The following is a 19,496-nucleotide window of genomic DNA, read 5'->3' as shown; positions in this document are numbered from 1 at the left end:
GGCAAAATTAAAATACCTACTTGATATGATAGTTTGTCCTGTGTTTTTATAGTTTATAAGTGGAAGAAGACAAAAGAGCTTTCTTAGGAAATGTACTTTTCCAGGCTCAGCTTATAATTTTAGTATGTGATCATTCTATTTGTTTCTTTATCATAGAGGGATCTATTTAAATTATGACACTAAATTATAGCTTGTAAAAATTATTTTTTAAGCAGAGCATAGTTTTAGATTTAGGTTTTCTTTAAGAAAATTGTATATGATGTATTCTAATTCAGTACTTTTAAAAAATTAAAATAATGGTTGTTTGTAATCAGCTTTCTAATTAATGATGACACCACCGTTGTTTGACACTTAGTATTTAATAAGATAAGAAATAAGTTCCAGAGAGTAGATTTCATTTAGTAAGAGCTCTCTTTGCTCCATTTATTTATTCACTTACCTGCTCAGCAAATGAGCGCTACTAATGAGCATGACACATAGTTAAAGGTGATGGATATGGTAAAGGGAGTATCATATGGCTGGTACTGCCTTCCTGGAGTTTGCAGTCATGTACCAGATACGGAGCACCAGACAAATTGGGAGACAGTGTAATAATTACTGATAGCAGCTGGTAGTACCTGAGCAGGAAGTGAGGGCTTTGTCAGATTCACTCCTGGTCGTATGAGGGCAACAAACTGCTTTTGTTCTGTGGTTCTCTGACGCCTTGACAGAGTGTATATGTATAGCTGCACACGCACATGCACACAGAAGACTGACTTTTTAAAAAATTCTTCCAATTGTGGTAAAATACTCATAATAAAGTCTACCATCTTGACCATTTTTAAGCGTGCACTTCAGTAGGGTTAAATATATTCCCCTTGTTGTGCAGTCTCCAAAACTTTTTCAGCTTGCAAAACCAAAACTCTGTACCCATTAAACACCACTTCCCCTTTCCCCTTCCCCCGAGCCTGTGGCAACCACCATTCTGCTTTCTGTCTCTATGAATTCGACCCTCATGTGAGTAGATAAATGTCTTTTTAATCTTAGGTTTTCTCTCTGTTGTTTTGAAAGTTGCCAGAGTTCTGCTACCAACTACAAATCCTTGGTTTTGCTTTCCTGGATGAATATGAGGAGATGAAAAAGCCCTGGGGGATTGTTCTGTGGCCGTGCTGTTACCCGTGACGCCTCAGGGCAACATCGCCCGTGGCGGCTTCAGCTCTCTGGCCATCCTGAGAAGTCCTTAGCCAGCACGGGGCCTTAGGAGGAGCAAAGTTTGAACAGGCAGGGATGTTATCAAAACGGGTTTTTATCACCACAGAAGACTGCCTTAAACCAGGGTTTGGCAGACCTTTTCTGTAAAGGACCAGATGGTGAATATTTTAGGCTGTGCAGTCCCTGTGCAGTTCACCTCGGCCACCGTACCATGAAATCAGCCATAGAAGCTGTGTAAACTTACAGGAACAGCTGCCTTCCAGTAAATCTCTGTTTTCACAAACAGGCCATAGGTCCAGCTGTCCCACAGGCTATAGTTTGCTGACCCTTGTCTTGAAACTATCCTCAGGCTACACATAACTGGAGAGTGATGAAGCAGAACCCGTACCTGGGAGATTGCTAAGCTGGTTGGTGACTTGGAGCAGAAAGAGAGATTCAATACCATATTTATGAAATTTGTGCCATGATTATAAGGTGTACCTTTTATGTACCGCTGAGAAAGGAAAAAAGTGCAAACAATTGATAAGATCGCACCAGCTGTATGATTCATCCTGGTTTTAGAAATGTTAAAACGTGAGGTGGGGTGGAGAATGTGTCTGAATTGGTGATGTAGTGCTAGCACAGTCAGCACTTGTATTCTTCCTGTGGGCCGTACACTTTGCTTAGCACTTCACGTGCATTGTCTTTCCCCTCTGCCATCCGCAGCACATTTCCTTACGGTCCCCGGTGGCCGCCTGAATGAACTCTAGTCACCGTGTCTTCGTTCCACACAGCAGGAAGGAGGAGGAAGGGCATGTTGTCCTTTGACAGAGACTTCCTGGGAATCTTTCATCTCACTTCTAGTTAATCTTAGTGACCAGGACTTTGGCACAAATAGCTCCAAGCGAAGCTAGACATGTGGTCTTTTATTTGGGGTGGTGATGTGCCCAGCTGAAAATCAGGGTTCTAAAATGGGAGGGGGAAAACGACATTGGGAGAGGCAGCTAATAATCTCTACTGTGCTATCTAATTGCTTTGTTTTGTGAATGTTGTAATCAGGAGAGAAACATCTTCAAATTCTCTTTTCCAAAAGCTCACCACCTGGAAGGTGGAGGTTAAAGTGACCTCCATCTTAAGGTGACCTCCACCTCCACCTCCCTAAGGTGGAAGGAGTTAAGTTGACTGGAGGCTACTACATTGATGAGAGGTAGGTGGGATGGCAGCCGTGACAACAGAGCGTTTCCTGAAGTTGACGGGCCTCAGTCATTGGTCAGGTGTGAGCGGGCTCTTGGCTTGGCAGCTGAGTATGTCCTGGTGCCACAGAGACAGGAGCAGATTTCCAGAAAGAGGAAGTTACTTAGAAGGAACTTGAAAAGGAACAGGCAGAAAGAGAGGGAAAATAGAATGTGGCGTTTCAGAAGTCCAGAAGAGAGCATTTCAAGGTCTCAGGAGTGGTCATTGTCTGAGATGTAGCTGAGAGCTCAAGTTTAGGAGAAACATTGTTATTATTGACCAGATTTAGCAAGGAGGAGGATGTTAATGACCTTGGTAAGAGCAGTTCACTGAACTATGGAGAAAACAAGATTGCAGCAGGTGAGTGAGTGAAAGAGAGGTGAGGTGAGGAAGTAGAGGTGAGTGCAGCAGCTTTTTAAAGGAGCTTTGACTTTAAAGAAGATGGAGAAAAAAGGACAGAAAGGGGTGAGTGTATGTTTTGCTATTTTCTTTGTTTTTTAGATGTAAAATATTTGAGTATGTTCATGTCTATGGAAAGGGATAGATAGGGAAAGGCTGACCCTGAGGCTGGGAGATTGATGAAGTGGGAATCTTAGGTGGGCACTAGCAGAAAGATTACTTTGGGGCAGGGGCAGCTATTCTGTGACCAGAAGGAAGGGGAAGCAACAGAGGTGGTGATGCAGGAAGGTCCAGAGATTTGTTCTGGAGGCAGAAGGTGAAGGCAGTGTTGTAGGGGATGGTTTTGTTCGCCCTGTGAATATGAGCTGTGCTTATCTCGGTGGCTGACAAGGTGTTGGCAAGTTTGCTGGTGGATCATGTGATAATGTACGTGATTTGCCAGCTTTTCCTGAACAAGAAAACAAATATCTGGTCTAGGTAATTGGTTGGAGTGTTCACATGACCCAGATTTTGGTTGTTACCTTTAGAAATGTGAAATGAAGAGACAAAGTGAGAAAGCACAGGCCTCGGTACACAGGCTGTGCAGTGAGGGTTTGGGGAATACACGGATGTTCTTGGAGCCCTTCCTGTACATATGGAATGTCATTTCAAACTTGTTTTACTGTTTACACAGCTCATTTTCTCTTCGGAAAATTTGCTTTTGTTGGGGAAAAAAAACCACTTTCTCAATAATCATACCCTTGTGAACCATAACAGGGCAGGTACTGTTAGCTTGTTTTGGGTATTTGGCACTGTCTCCAGGAATAGCACGAATATGCTACCAAGAACTGGGTTATACTATTGCTAATGGGAACAGTGTGTCTCCATGACTATGTAATGAATTCAGCTTTTCTTCTAACTGGAAACTAAGTTGTGAACAGACTTGGCAAGGTACAGGTTATAGTAGACAGTTTTTAAAAGATCTTGTAAAAAATATTTCAGTTTCTGCAGAAAAACTAGATTACATCCTACAGGGAAGAATTTTGTTTAAATTATGATTTTTCATAATTTCACAACTACTTTCTTTGTTCATTCCGCAGAAGAAGCTGAGTATTTGACACATTGTTTTCTCCCAGTGAGAGGAGAACATGAGTGGTTTTGTCTCCCCTGCACATTTTGCAGGGAACCTCCTGAGGTTTGCCCCACCTTACCTGTAGAGGTTGCCCTGCTGTATATTTACAATGCCACAGAGGTCTTCGTAGAACACTGAATTCTATTCATGTCTTGGAGAAAGAGAAACATGGTGATCAGGCTTGAAAGCACAGAGATAGTAATGTGCGTGCTGTCATTTCAGTCCTGTCTGACTGTGACCCTTTGCACTGTAGCCCACCAGGCTCCTCTGCTCAAGGGATTCTCCAGGCAAGAATACTGCGGTGGGTTGCCATGCCCTCCTCCAGAGGATCTTCCCCACCCAAGGATTGAACCCGCGTCTCTTACTTCTCCTGCATTGGCAGGCGGGTTCTTTACCACTAACGCCATCTGGGGAGTACTGGTGACTGACTAAAGTGACTCAGTCAGAGTAACATCTGGGCTGTATCCAGCAGTGCATGGTACTCCCTGTCGTCTCCCAACCCCATCCATCTTTGCTTGAGTGGATGTCTTTGTGCATTCTCCTGGGGGAGCTCAGAGAGGGAAAGTGGAGAACAGATCTAATAATGTCCCTGTGACTAGGTGTGTCCAGCATAACTTCAGCTATTGCCAAGCAGTCTCCTAACACAGCACCTCTTGGCTCTGGAAATAAACCAAGCTCTGTGGGATTGCTTGGTGAGGTCCCTGGTGGCGGGTGTGGACGGCATCACCAACAGCGAGAACTTGTATTGGTATATGGGGTGATTTATGTGATGAAAGCTGAGTTTGCCACCTAATTTAAACTGCAGTAAGCTGTAGACCAAAACTGTCTTGGCTTCCTTCCATACATGACTGGTGCCTTTCTGTGTGTTTGTGTTTGTCTGTGTGTGGAGTCGGGTGGATTTAAGCTGAAACGTAAGTGAAAGTGGAGGTTTCTGATAGCAGTGCTGACTTGATGACTCTGGACGTCGTCCCCCTGGCTGTATGTTGTTCTTCACACCTTGTGACTTCTTCCCTTTCTCTCCATGGTCCTTTTCTTGTTAACAGTCAGTTCTTCAGCAGGGCCTGTATTTAATTAGCTGCTGTATTATAGCAAGACAAGTAGGTGTTACTGAAAGCACCATCTAAAGAACCATGGTTCCTTGACATTTGTAGGGGTTGGGTGGCTCCCTGCCCACTTAACTTGGGGTACAAGGTTCTAAATAAGGCACTTCACAGAGAATTCTGGGCTCCCACCTAAATGATAAACAAGTTTCTACTTGGGAGTTGCCTGCACCTGGACCCAAAAATCTTCATTAGCTCAGTTTTGGAATTTAATATTGTTCTTGCTTCAGCTTATTTTACTTCACCCCAAAGCTAATTTAGAAGTACATTTTAAATTTAAACTGAAATTCTCAAGATACCAATCTTGGGAAGATTTGAATCAGGACCAAAAGTGTATTTAATATACCTTTTGGCTGAAGACAGATGGCCTAGTGTTAAAGTTACTGTGAGGCTGGGACCTTTGATCACCATTATATAGAGAATAAAGGAGGATACATGATCACCATTATATAGAGAATAAATTTGGGGGATACAAGAAAAAATTTGTTTAGCCTCCATAGACTCAGTCGTAAGGAACTGTCTTCTTAAAGCATTCTAGTAAAATGCATGTTTTGAAGTTTGATTAATGTGAAGAAAACTTTTTTTTCCTCTAAATACTTTATATTCTTTATCATATGTGGATCAAAGATGTTTTGTCATGAATATATGTGATATTGGGGTTTTTTCCTCTCCTGGTGAAACTTTAAGGCTCCAAGGTTGACATTTGATTTTTAATTCATCTGCACAGATGATATGAGTCAGTGTCATTGAAGTTAAAAAGAAAAAAGGTTATACTGAACAAAAAAAGGATTTTGGCAGAGTTTTATTAAAACAAACTGAAACATAATTCTGATTGTTTGGTTGATATTTTTTAACAGGACATCTAGAACTGCACACGCTGCTAGTCGTGTATGTTGATTTACATTAATATTAAATAAGATTAAAATTTCAATTCCTCAACTGCGTTTAGCACTGTGTCTCAAGGGTGACAAAAATGGTGAAAATGCTATCCTGTTGATCTTTTGACTGCATACCTAAATATGAAGAAATTTCTTTTTACATTGTTTACATTTTTGTAAAATTTCTGCCTTGAGATGACAGGCTGCCCATGGAAAATTCATAACTCAGGTGGTAAGTAGTGTCTGAAACCCTAAACCCTGCCATTCTATACTGTTATCACCTGTATTTGAAAGAGCAACATTTTCTCAGACTTATACTTTTAGAACCATGGTTATACTTGTAGTATTATTTTTCATTCTTTTAATCTTTTAATTCAAAGCTAAGTGTATTCTGTTCCTTAAATTCAAATGAAGAGAATCCATTTTCTGATTCACTAAACTAAGACTTCAGAACATGTATTCTATTCAATTTTAATGCCTGCAAATGGAATAAAAAAGTTACATAAGGCTCGATTTGCCATAGAGTCTGTCAGCCTGTATTCCATTTCTTTGTCTCAGTCTCCCCTTCTCTCAGATATGCTGCATACACAAATATCAACTTTATTAAATGAAGCATTTGTTTGGAAAAATCTGCATTAATTTGGAATCTCCTGAAACATATAAGTCACTTTAAAAAACAAATGCTAATTAAACCTTGAGGACATTGTGCTAAGTGAAATAAGTCAGTCACAAAAGACAAGTCCATTGTGACTCCTTGTCTGAGCCACCTGGAGTAGCCAGACTCATGGAGATAGAAAGCAGAAAAGTGCAAAGGAAGGCATGGGGAGTTGTTTTCTAATGAGTATAGGTCCAGTTTTGCAGGATAAAAGAGTTCTGGTTTTATTTCTTTAGTCCCCTTAAGTATTATCTATCCTCCACCATGATGTAACTAAAGAGTACATTTGATGACCTATTTCATAAAAGAAAAGTAAAAACAAATGTTCTGTGAATGGATAGAAAATATACTGTGATCTTTTTAGAAGCTCCGTTCTTGTTGTAAGATGTTTAGACTTGTTTGTGCCTCTCCTTCTAACAGAAGAATTTGAGCTTACACTGTCATTGTTCCTTTCCTGTGAGGAAGAAATTGAAGATTAAGCCTCTGTGCTCATTTCAAACTTGTTTTACTGTTGACACAGCTCATTTTCTTTCAGGCAAACTTGCTTTTGTTGAAAAAAAAAACAAAAACCTTTCAGATTGCAAAAAATCACACCCTTGTGAACCATAACAGGGCAGGTATTCTTAGCTTGTTTTGCGTTTTTGGCACTGTCTCCAGGAATTTCATGGAGTATGTTACCCAGAACTGTGTGATTATATATATACTTCTCCAGAACCTAAGTAGACTCATAGTGCACCAGAAACATCTACAGATGTGAATGAGTTTGTGCATCCTGTTTGCTATGTTGATGCACATTGAGAATTCAGTGCTTTTGAAGGTAGTCCTAGCGAAGGATATTCTCACCAACCAGCCAAAATATTTGTAGACTGTAACTTTTTCCCCTCTTGTGCTCCATTGTACTGTAAATGAACCACTGAACTACTTCTGTGTGCAAGGGAAGTTGCTGATAAGAACTTAATTTTGAACCAGAAGGGCCCTGGATATTAAAGAAAATGTAGCCGAAACTCTACAGAAAAAAACAATCCTCCTCAAGGAAGCATGGAAATAACCTTGGTGTTGATTTGGTTTAACCTCTTAACAACTTTAAAAATTTTTTCAGATTCAGCCCTATGAGAAGATAAAGGCCAGGGGCTTACCTGATAATGTATCTTCTGTGCTGAACAAGCTGGTGGTGGTGAAACTCAATGGTGGTTTGGGAACCAGCATGGGCTGCAAAGGCCCAAAGAGTCTGATTGGCGTGAGGAACGAGAATACCTTTCTGGATCTGACTGTTCAGCAAATCGAAGTGAGTAGGAACGTTGAGCCTTTTTCATGAGTTACCAAAATGATTTTCAGTTTTCACGTTACTGTAAATGTTACCTTAGAAAATAACAGATGCAGATTTGAGCTAGTCAAGGAGCATGCTATCTTTAGTCTCTTCATTAGTGTGTAAAAAAAGGTTTGGTGCTCCTAAAAGCAAATCCTTAGGGGGATGTGAAAGCTTTTGATCTTTAAATAGCATTTGTGGTGCTGGAATCTCTGGATCTCTTCGGATTCTCCTTTGATCTCCCTGCCTCTCTCCCCTCCTTCTCTCTAGGGGTAGCCTTCATCAGAGCTGGGATGATCTGACTTTAATAGCCCCCTTTTGGAGGCTGGGGAGAGTTTCATGTATCTGGCTGGGCACCAGGGATGCTGACTTCTCTTTTACATAGACCACAAAGGCCTTGATCATAGACCACAAGCTCCTACCAGGCAGTGGCCCCGGTATTTTTCATCTCTGTATCCCTAGTTTCTTATACGGTGCCAGCAACCATTATAACAGCAGCAGCAGCAGCTAAGGAGAAGGCAATGGCCACCCACTCTAGTGTTCTTGCCTGGAAAATCCCAGGGACAGGGGAGCCTGGTGGGTTGCCGTCTGTGGGGTCGCACAGAGTCAGACACGACTGAAGCAACTTAGCAGCAGCAGCTAACATTTATCCAGCACTTCCTAAGTATCATTCTGAGCTATTTACATGAATTGACTCATTTGTTCCCCTCAACAACTCTGTAAGATAAGCACTGTCATCATCACCATTTTACAGATGAGGAAACCAAGACACAGAGAGGTTGATTTATGCCCAGGCCTCCCTAGCTAGTTAGTAAGTGCAGAATCAAACAGGGAACACAGGACAGTCTGACTTCTAAGATTGTATTTTCTTCTCATTTTGTGTTGCCTCTTAGCTCTTCCTAGAGATAGAAAAGATATTAGTTAGGGTATTATTCACAGTCCTTAACATGAATCCTGAGAATAGGGAAACGTCTTTGTAACATTTGTACTTTCATCCCCACAGTACTTTGGACACAGAGTAAATACTTAGTCTGTATTTGCCCATTCAATGAGGCCATAGGGCACTGTGGCTTGGCACACAGCCCCAGAGTTGGACTGTGGGGGTTGGGAGGGGTGTCCTGGCTCTGCCACTGACCTGCCACTTCTCTGGGCCTCAGTTTAGCCATCCATAAAATGCAGACAGTAGTTTCTGTCTCATAGGATTGTGACTTAATGAGCAAGTACATGGTAAAGATGCTAGTTATAGTTTATTTCAAATCTGTATATTTTGCTATTATAGATGATATGAACATTTTGTGATCAACCATTGAGAGTTAATTTTATACTTTGAAACAAAAGAACAGTAAGTCTGAGTGACCTGATTGTTGTTTTCCTCCCTAGCACTTGAACAAAACCTACGATACTGATGTTCCTCTTGTTCTAATGAACTCTTTTAACACGGATGAAGATACCAAAAAAATACTACAGAAGTATAATCACTGTCGTGTGAAAATCTACACATTTAATCAAAGCAGGTAAAGGAGTAAAAAAATTAACTCTGGGGGATGTTACTTCTGGGAAAGAAGGACTTCTTTGTTTTGTTTAAACAGAGCAGCCTCAAGATATACATGTGCCAGACTATCTACAGGTGTTTAATGCCTTTAAAGGCTAAACATTAGTTACTAGATATGTGGCAGTTGTAATCACTCTGTGGGTATGTAACTTGAACTTCTTAAAAGAGAATCTGCCTGAAATTTTGGTTCTCAAAAGTGGTAAGAAGCAGACATCCTTGAGTACCAACCTGCTGTTGATTTTCTGGGAAAGGAAGAGAACCACCCCTGAATATATCTGTTGGTAAGAATGGACAGCATTTCCCAAATGGAGAGCATTTCCTTTTTTTTCAAGGAAAAGAACAACCCCACCACCAAATAAGTTTGAGAAAATTTACTTAATATGTCTTTCCTTTTGAAGAGTCATAAAACAAATGAATATCTTAAAAATATGGGGTGTCTTCCCATCTGAATGACCATGGAATAACTTTTTTTTGCAGCAAATATCACTATGTAGGAAGCTGGTTTTTTGGTCAACACAGATAATGAGAGATTTTCTTTAATGGATTCACTTATGATTAAATTACTATGATGGACTGAAAAGGAGGGAAATTTTATTTAACTTTACATGCATTGTTTTACTTGAAGATCTGGAATACTCTACAGAGTTGATACTGAAAAAGAAATTTTGTTTTCTTAAGGTACCCAAGGATTAATAAAGAATCTTTACTGCCTGTAGCAAAGAATGTATCATACTCAGGGGAAAATACAGAAGCTTGGTATCCTCCGGGTCATGGAGATATTTATGCCAGTTTCTACAACTCTGGTTTGCTCGACACCTTTATAGGAGAAGGCAAAGAGTATATTTTTGTGTCCAACATAGATAATCTGGGCGCTACAGTGGATCTTTATATTCTTAATCATCTCATGAACCCCCCTAATGGAAAACCTTGTGAATTTGTCATGGAAGTCACAAATAAAACCCGTGCGGATGTAAAGGTAAATACTGAGAGGAAGCAGTTTGGGAATTTACATCTTCACATTTCATAGTTGCAATTCTTTATTGAAAAGTTTCTGAGCTTAGAAACTTGATAACGTCACTGTAAGCTAGAGTGGGATAGTGTTCTAGAGTACCCTAAGTTCTATCTGATATAACAGTATGTATATACATCCAGATTTAATAGTAGTAAAATCAATTTTCGTTTTCAAACAATCTATATGGGCAATTTTAACTAAAAAACAATTCCACACATATTTATAGGATTATCTGAAACATATGTGAAAACACTGTGTTTGTTCTAACCATTAATATTCTTCTAGTTGGATGCTTAAGTGTTTTTAATTGTTCTTTTAATGAAAATTTACTGCTATTTTTACAGTATGTATTTCTCTCTGTATATATTTTATCACTGTAATATCTTTTATTATAAAACAAAAAAAAAGCAGTTTTATACAAAGCAAAAGTTAGTTTTTTTCATTTTGCATGTTTAGTGGTGCTATTTGGCCTTTGATCGAATAGTACACAAGGTTTTCCACTTAGCTTCAGGGAGTAAGAAAAGTGGGCATTGTGTTATACTATGGCTGGTCTTTGGGCTGGGTTCTATTTCTCTTGCAGATGTCCCCCTCACACATGAGTGAGCATTCCCCTTTTCCTGCACCTCACAGCCTCTAGGCTAAGGCCACTCTGAAGTCTCTTCTCTTCCACTTGTGCCTCTGTCTTTACTCCCCTTGTCCCAGAGGTAGTCAGAGCAGGGTCTGAGGTGGTAGGATTGGTCGTTCGGTGATGAATGGTGGTTTGAGAATAAGAGGAATGTCTGTTTCTGCAGCAGATGTTTGGAAAGTGAGGAGAACGCTGATGTACCCCCTGGACTTTTATTATGGACAAGAGGGAGTATAAAACAACTGACAACCTGAACTATTTTCTTTGGTTCTACTTTCATATATGTGTTACTTTGTATCCCAGATCGAATCACTGCCACGGCCTTTTATTTTTGGGGGATTTTGTCATCAGTGACTTTTCTGTATCATTCACAGACTGTAAACAACGTGGTATGGTTCTCATTGGGAGCACTGTGGAAGCACTCACTCTTCTCTGCCTTTCTAGGGTGGGACACTCACTCAGTATGAAGGCAAACTGAGACTGGTGGAAATTGCTCAGGTGCCAAAAGCGCATGTTGATGAGTTCAAATCTGTATCAAAATTCAAAATATTTAACACAAACAACCTATGGATCTCTCTTGCTGCAGTTAAAAGACTGCAGGAGCAGAATGCTATTGACATGGAAATCATTGTAAATCCAAAGGTAAGCCAAAGTTGCAGCCGATTGGGCTCCCTGGTTCCAGTCATAGCACACCACACACAGACTCACCGTCCACTGCCTCTGGCCCTTCTAGTCTATGGGTCACTCCTTTTGGCCTTGTTAGTTTCTTCTGTTCCTGGCTCTCTCCTTCAGAGTCGACACCCATCCCTTAGTTTGCCAGGCAATCCATGGTGTCCTTTATTGACCCTGGGCTGTGGTAGCGGCAAGAGCACTGGGGCCCAAAGTAGAGGATCTACCTCAGTCTTGATGCTCTGGTACTTAGAGGCCTCTTGGCCACAGGCATCTGCATGGGTTTTCTGAACCTTCAGCTCTTTATTGTAAAATGGAAATGTTACTGAACAAGAGAGTTACGATGCTGAGAAAGATCACATGTGTATAAGCACCTACCAGTGCTTCAGAGATATCAGCTCTCAAAATTCTGTTTCCTTCAGTGGATCTCTGAAACCACTCCCCAAATAACTAGCCCATATAGAACCAAGTTACTAAAACCTGTTTCTTTCTCCTGCTCCCTTTCTTACAGACTCTGGATGGAGGCCTGAATGTCATTCAGTTAGAAACTGCAGTAGGGGCTGCGATTAAAAGTTTTGAGAACTCTCTAGGTATTAATGTTCCTAGAAGCCGTTTTCTGCCTGTCAAAACCACATCAGATCTCTTGCTTGTGATGTCAAACCTCTATAGCCTTAATGCAGGATCTTTGACAATGAGTGAAAAGCGGGAATTTCCTACAGTGCCCTTGGTTAAATTAGGCAGTTCTTTCACAAAGGTATGTAATTATGATATACATGTGAATTTGTATTTCTTAATGTGTAATTAGAAAGATAGGATACACACGTGAATTGGAGTCTGATTAGTCTTTGCTGCTAATTTATTCTATTCCTCCAACTCTGATGTCTTTTAAAGAGAATCAACCATAGAAGATGAAAATGTAACTTATTTATTAACTGCTTGCTATATAGAAGGTTTCCATTTTAAGATATTATATCTTATGTCTCATCTAAGACCATTACTGCTTTCATCAGTGAGAGAATGTTAATTCTGGTTTAACAAAATTTATTGAGCCTCTGCCATGTGCAAGGCAGTGTTCTAGGTATTTAGCAGTAAATAGACTAAAATCTTAGCCTTCCTGGATATTCTAGTGGGGTAAGAAGCAAGTAAGTCAAAGGTATAATATGCCAAGAGATGGTAAATGCTAAATAAAGGAGAATGTGTGGACGTGGTGGTGGTGGTGGTGACATTTTACATTGGGTGGCCTGAGAAGTTTATACCATGCAGGTATCTGGGGCAAAAAACATTCTAGGCAGGAGGAATAGCAAGTATAGTAAAACCTGACCCTAATATGGTAAGTGGAATCCAAAAAAATCTAATCACATAAAATGCTGTGAGGTTAATGATATGACAGGGTTAGCCTCTGGCCTGTGCCGTCCAAGTCTGTTCTAGTCCTGCGTGTGGTTTAGCGTCACCTGGTTCGGATATGTGCACTGTCCTTATACGTTCCTGGGCTGATTCTGGGTCCTGTGGCCGGGTTGGAGTTTCCAGGACAGCATCATGCACTTTAGAAGTCTCCCTGTCTCTGGTGCCTCCCTAATCTGCCTGCTCGGGCTGAGAAAATCATGGTGCTACATGGACCCGCTGTCTTCCCAGATCCTGCGATGGAATTACTAACCATTTTCCACCTAACCTCATCTTCCCTTCCTTCCCTCCCACTCTTTCTAGCTTCTTCCATACCCTGAAAGAAATAAGAACTTTAGGCTGTCTCAGTTAGAGAACAGGGGTTGAGAGGCAATGGCTAGTTGCTCTGAGGAAGAACATGTTTTAGGGTTCCTAGAGCACAGTGATGGAGAAGGCAATGGCACCCCACTCCAGTACTCTTGCCTGGAAAATCCCATGGACGGAGGAGCCTGGTGGGCTGCAGTCCATGGGGTCGCTAAGAGTCGGACACGACTGAGTGACTTCACTTTCACTGTTCACTTTCATGCATTGGAGAAGGAGGTGGCAACCTACTCCTGTGTTCTTGCCTGGAAAATCCCAGGGACGGGGGAGCCCATTGGGCTGCCGTCTATGGGGTCGCACAGAGTCGGACACGACTGAAGCGACTTAGCAGCAGCAGCAGCAGCAGCAGAGCACAGTGAGCAAGTGAGCAGTGGGGGTGGGAGACAGTTGGTCAAAGACATAACAGGCCAGATTGTGTAGAACCTTGTAATTGAGTATTGGGAGTGTGGCTTTTTTCTTCTTGGGGGTGAGAAGCCATTGGAGAATGTCAGCTGAGGGGTGAAGTGACCAGTATGATGAGCATGGGTAGAATCAGGGAGACCAGGGAATAGGCTGTCGCTGGAATTCTGGCTTGGAGCAGGGTGGCTGCAGGGGAAATAGTGAAAAACGTTAACATTATGAAATATTTTGTAAGTTGTACCTACAGGATTTACTAGGTAGGAGGGTGAAAGAGAAGAGTATGGATGGCTCTAAGGTTTTTGGCCTGTGTGACTGGAAATGTGGAGTTGTCTTTTACTGAGGGTGTGGAAGGCTTGGACAGAGCAGGTTTAGGGGGAGCATACTGGACAGTTAAATTTTGGAGATAGTGTGCTTGGACCTTCAAATGGAGAAGCTGAATATATGAGTCTGGAGGTCAGAGGAAAAATCTAGAAACAAGGTAAATTTGAGAGTTGTCAGTCTATAACTGGGTATTTAAAACCATAAGGATCACTGAGGCAGTTAATGGCGGGGCAGGGAGTCAGGAAATGAGCCCTGAGGAACGCCAAGGCTAGAGGATGCAGATATGGTGGAGGAAGCAGCAAAGGTGACTGCAGAGGTGCAGATAAAGAACTGGGTAGAAAACCATGACTGTGTGTGGCCTGAAAGCCAAATGAAGAAAATGTTTCATGAGAGAGGAACTGATCATTTGTAGTCAAGTGCTGTGGCCAACTCAAGTAAGATGAGTGAGAACTCACAATTTGCTTTAACAGTATAGAGGTTCTGGAGCCTGGCTGGCATGGATTTAAGAGAGAATAGAAGAGAAACTGAAGATACTGAATGAGAAAACTTATTCAAGAGTTTTGCCTTAAAGAAAAATGTAGAAATGAATCTATAGGTAGAAAGGGATATAAGGTTTTAGAGTTCTGTTTTTAAGTTGGGAGAGTTTATAGCATGTTCTATACATTTTTGGGAATTGATAGACTCAAGAGGGAAGGAACACTGAAGAGGTAGAAAGGAGCATTGCTTCACAGTATCTTTGGGCAGTAACCATAAGAAGGGTTAGTCTTAAGTTGGAATAGAAATGGTCCGACCCCAGAACTAGGAGGGACAGGTAACGGGCTCCAGAGCAAGTGGGTGGTGGTGGTAAAGGCCAGTGTAAATTTTCCTGTTGCTTCTGTGTTTCTCAGCAAAATAGGAAACAAGGCCATACAGGAAAATTCTGTGCCAGTAAATCTAAGGAAGTAAGAGGCAAAGATAGTGATCTTGATACTTTGTGCTGTTGTTCTTCCAGAACTGTATTCCATTTCTTCTTAATCCTGCTGCTGCTGCTGCTGCTGCTGCTAAGTCGCTTCAGTCGTGTCTGACTCTGTGCGACCCCATAGACGGCAGCCGACCAGGCTCCGCTGTCCCTGGGATTCTACCCATCTCATAAAGCCCAGCTCCAGTCTAGCTTGCTTCAAACCATGATGATCTCTTTTCCAACTACAGATTATGTGAACCACTCACCTGGCTCTTAGCATGGTGGTTATTTTTTTAATGTCTAATCTACTCAACTGTAGTGTAAACACTTGATTGTGGGGACGAAGTTTACCTTCTGGTCTCTGCTACACCGGATATATAAATTCTCACTACTCACATAGTGATTCCTTAATAAACAGGGTTTTTCCCATAAAAGGCCTGAGCTTGGCCATAAACAGAATGTTTTACAGTTCAAGTATACTACCTTGTTAATTTAATCCCTGTTTTTCTGTTAACCCATTTTTGAAACAATTTTTATGTTTCCATTTTTCTTTCAGGTTCAGGATTATCTAAGAAGATTTGAAAGTATACCAGATATGCTTGAACTGGATCACCTCACAGTTTCAGGAGACGTGACATTTGGCAAGAATGTTTCATTAAAGGTGTGTTATGATGAAAATTATAGATCTTATAGTTTCATAAGACAGGTTTCATCGTCTAATCCTAAATTTACATTTATTTTAAGGAATACTTCTTACTCTGTACCAGATTGCTTATAAGATATGTATTTTCAAAATGAAATAGCTTACTACAATATTTAGTATTAATACTGTCATCCATAGACATACAACATAGTTAAAATATAATCATAATTGTTGTGTATAGGAATTCTGTGGAACATAGCATTCAAATGGAAGCAAACACTATTAAATAATTGAATTGGTACTATTTTATTGAAATATGACAGTCTTTAAAATCACTGATAAATTAGCATTCACTAAAGATGACTATTTGAAAGTAGAAAAAATAACAACTCCATTTATACTGATTATAATCTATTCCTGTTAAAGTAAAATGTCATCAGTATGAAGATGTTTGCTCACATTACTACAGTGCTTGGGTACTTTGAGTATCATTCCAGCCTAGCATAAGAAATAGGAAGGACTATGGGTATGAATATTCAAGTTCAGAACCAAAGATAAAACAGTTTTTTCCTAATCAAGTATTTTTTTTAAATTCCATACCTAGATTTCATGTGTTCTTATGACTTAAAGATCTTGAAAAAACATATATATATATTTAATTATTGCTGATACTGCCTTATCTAAACAGTTTTACTTAAGAAATGAAATACGAATAATTAAACTGTTCTTTAAAAAAAAAACCTGTATGTAGATAAAAACTAAGCACCTTGTAGTTTCTGAAGGTAGATAATGCTGGTGGCCTCGCAAGTAGTTCTTTGAAAGCGCCAGTCATGCTGTGGCACTGGGTCCACTCCCCACTCCTAGATTCCTTGCCTCCTTATCAGAGATGGTACCAGAACTACTGCCAGGGTTGTGACAGGACACATTACAGTTTTCCTTAACAGGTCATTTGTTCTTCATATTCCATATTGTTTATAAATACGCTTACTCCATTGTAAGTGAATTTCTACATAAACTTGACAGCTGTATGAAAATCAACTGCATTTCAGCTTGCCGTTGCAATTACTCTTGTTTTTTCTGTCACTTAGGGAACGGTTATCATCATCGCAAATCACGGTGACCGAATTGACATCCCACCTGGAGCAGTATTAGAGAACAAGATTGTATCTGGGAACCTGCGTATCTTGGACCACTGAGATGAAAACTACTGTACACACTTTATACTAATTATGGGCTAAACAGTTTCTTAAAATGAAAAGTTCCTCTAGGATCATAAAATAGGCAGGTACTGTTCTATGTCACTGTACCCTGCAGTGTTAATTTTTAAAGTAGAGTTTTCTGCAGTATGCTTTTAGTCTAAGAAAAGCACAGATGGAAGCAATACTTTTCTTTTTTGAAGAAGATCCTGAAAGTTAATTCATCTGAAAGTGCAATATTGTTTAATCTTAAAACTGGGGTAGCTCTGCTGGAAAAAACAGAGGCCTCAGTGATGGTCATTTTGAACTGCTTGTGATTTCAAAAATAAAGCTGTGAAGCAATACATGTGTACACTCCTACTTTTCAATGCTAACTTTATGAAATGCTGAAGAAAAATTTTGGTTTACTCTTGCCATACAGTTGAAAGATTTCCTCCTGGAATATTTAAGTACTCACTGGCCAATTACCTAACAAATCTAGTTTTTACATTTCTGAGAATTAACCACATCATTATTTCCATAGGAATTAAACTTGAAGGTATATCTTTCATCTAGTTCTGAAACTGGGATGCCTGCCATGCTTTCCACAGACTCTCCATTTACTGAAACAAAGTGGTATTTCTTTTCCCAGCTGAAGGGGGTGGGGTGGGCAGAGGTAGTGCATTTCTTTCACATCCTTGTTCTCTAGTATAGCAGGGTGAGGGTATAACTTTATAAAAAGTTCCCTTTCCTTGAAGCTTCATTTCTTGAAGCTGCTCTGTTGTCACTGAAAATGTTCTTGAATAACATCCAAATCCAGGTCTGCTGGTAGTTTCAATTTTGGCTTGTCTCTAAGAATCAATTACATTTTTCAGTTCTTCCATGCTTGTTTTGAGTAAGCTGCTTATTTTCTTTAAAATTTACTGTATACTATTAAAAAAAGTTGTCTTTTAAAGTCTGATAATTTTTTACAGCTTTATTTTAGACAGTTTAAGAACCAATGACATACCTCTGTAATAAGGATAAAGGAAAGAAAACAGGCTTTCTTTTGAGGAAACCAAAGAGCACAAAATAAGACTATTTCATTGTACATAATCACCACAAGGTTAGGCACTCTGACAGGGTTAGGCAAGATTCCTGGTGTGAAGTGAGGCACAGGCACTTTCATTTAATTCTAATTTTGAAGGTAGGTATTATAAAAGTCTTTAATTTAAATAATTTACTCATCACCTTATATTTCTGGCCCCAAACAGCAGCCTGTATTTTAAAAGTTCTGTCTGTCCCTGGTCTTTGTTCATATACACACTGAAAGGAACTTATAAACAAGAACCCAAGGGGGTGGGGGACATACTTCAATGTTATCTAAATGTTAAAATGAGAACTCAAAATAAGGCAGAATATATAAAAATGTATTCTTGCCCCTAAAAATAAAAAGGAAGAAAACACCCCAACCCTTCATAGATACTTTTATAAAAATACAGCTGTTCAACTGTAGGCTTTCATATACCACATCTGATAAGTATTTAAATTAATAGTTGCATAAATAAACACCAAAATCTTACTCTTTAATTACTTGTGATCAGCCTTTCAAGTATTTAGACTATTCTGGAAGGCTTTATGCAGTTGACATACAGCGGTGATAAAAAGATTAAATTTGCAACACACAAGGCCTTAAACTTAACATTGGTCACTAAAACAAAAACTGAATTCCTAAATCCAAGCAATCAAAAGATGTTTATTTTTTATAGAAAGATCTGTAAAAAAATAATTTTTCAAACAGCTTTACTTTCATAGAGAAAACTTTCTACAGAGATTGAGTAAGATTTTAATATTTTAAATTGTACCATCATTAAATAAAGTGGGACACCGTATGAATTTCATTGCACTGGAAGAAATGCAAAGCATTTTTTAATATAAAGTATACAGAGCATTCTAGTCAACTACAGCTGTGTTACAGCTATGTGTTCTTTTGGATTTGGTCCAAAGAAACCTGAGTCTGTTTCCAGAGAGAATGAAAAATGTTATAGACACCTGATCAGTTACTCCTCACTGAAGGAAGCACACAAATGGCATTCCTTGTAGATCCCACTGAATCCCAGTTTCCCAACACTGACACACTCCTTTTCCCCTTCCCCAATCCCGGTTCACTGTGGGCTCCAGATTCAGTTCTTGAGTCACAGGCGTCCATGTTTCCATCATAAACACATCCCCTGGTCAGATGAACTACCCAGTTTTCCAGTACGTCATCACCTTTTCTGTTCCCAGATCTCGGCCATATTTAGGTCCAAATCTTTAAGGCCTTTTAAGGCTTGAAGATTTCCAGTGTAAAAAGCTACATCTGCTGTGACCAACCTAAACATTGGAGAGAGAATTATTTTTAATCTCATGCTTTCATTTCAAATAAAGTAGCTGTGCTCACAAAGTAAAAGACCTATCCTAGCTTCTAGACTGACTGTGATTTAAAATTTGGATGCCCCAGGGACCAAATGTCAATATATTTCTCTTGGCAGGATTCCTACTATCATATAGTTAGATCATTTAATGCTG

General features: G+C 39.9%; 2 protein-coding genes across 6 annotated transcripts in view; one reads left to right on the top strand and one right to left on the bottom strand.

Annotated features, from left to right (window-relative positions):
• UGP2 (UDP-glucose pyrophosphorylase 2) overlaps window positions 1-17,314 on the top strand; it is a 62,007-nt gene extending 44,693 nt beyond the window's left edge. For all 3 annotated transcript variants that reach the window (XM_055401032.2, XM_055401031.2, XM_055401033.2), the window contains exons 4-10: window positions 7,646-7,831; window positions 9,233-9,366; window positions 10,083-10,380; window positions 11,486-11,683; window positions 12,222-12,464; window positions 15,688-15,792; window positions 16,863-17,314. In XM_055401032.2, coding sequence (XP_055257007.1) covers window positions 7,646-7,831; window positions 9,233-9,366; window positions 10,083-10,380; window positions 11,486-11,683; window positions 12,222-12,464; window positions 15,688-15,792; window positions 16,863-16,970 — 1,272 coding nt within the window. In that variant the 3' untranslated portion in view covers window positions 16,971-17,314. The remainder of the gene's footprint in view (window positions 1-7,645; window positions 7,832-9,232; window positions 9,367-10,082; window positions 10,381-11,485; window positions 11,684-12,221; window positions 12,465-15,687; window positions 15,793-16,862) is intronic.
• VPS54 (VPS54 subunit of GARP complex) overlaps window positions 16,065-19,496 on the bottom strand; it is a 173,638-nt gene continuing 170,206 nt past the window's right edge. For all 3 annotated transcript variants that reach the window (XM_055401023.2, XM_088841305.1, XM_055401028.2), the window contains one exon: window positions 16,065-19,301. In XM_055401023.2, coding sequence (XP_055256998.2) covers window positions 19,196-19,301 — 106 coding nt within the window. In that variant the 3' untranslated portion in view covers window positions 16,065-19,195. The remainder of the gene's footprint in view (window positions 19,302-19,496) is intronic.

This window comes from Moschus berezovskii, chromosome 11 (genome assembly GCF_049115385.1).
Source record: "Moschus berezovskii isolate FMDL1 chromosome 11, NW_MosBer_1.0, whole genome shotgun sequence".
NCBI lineage: Eukaryota > Metazoa > Chordata > Mammalia > Artiodactyla > Moschidae > Moschus > Moschus berezovskii.
The sequence above is the reverse complement of the archived record's forward strand: the minus strand, read 5'-3'. Positions and strand labels throughout refer to the sequence as shown.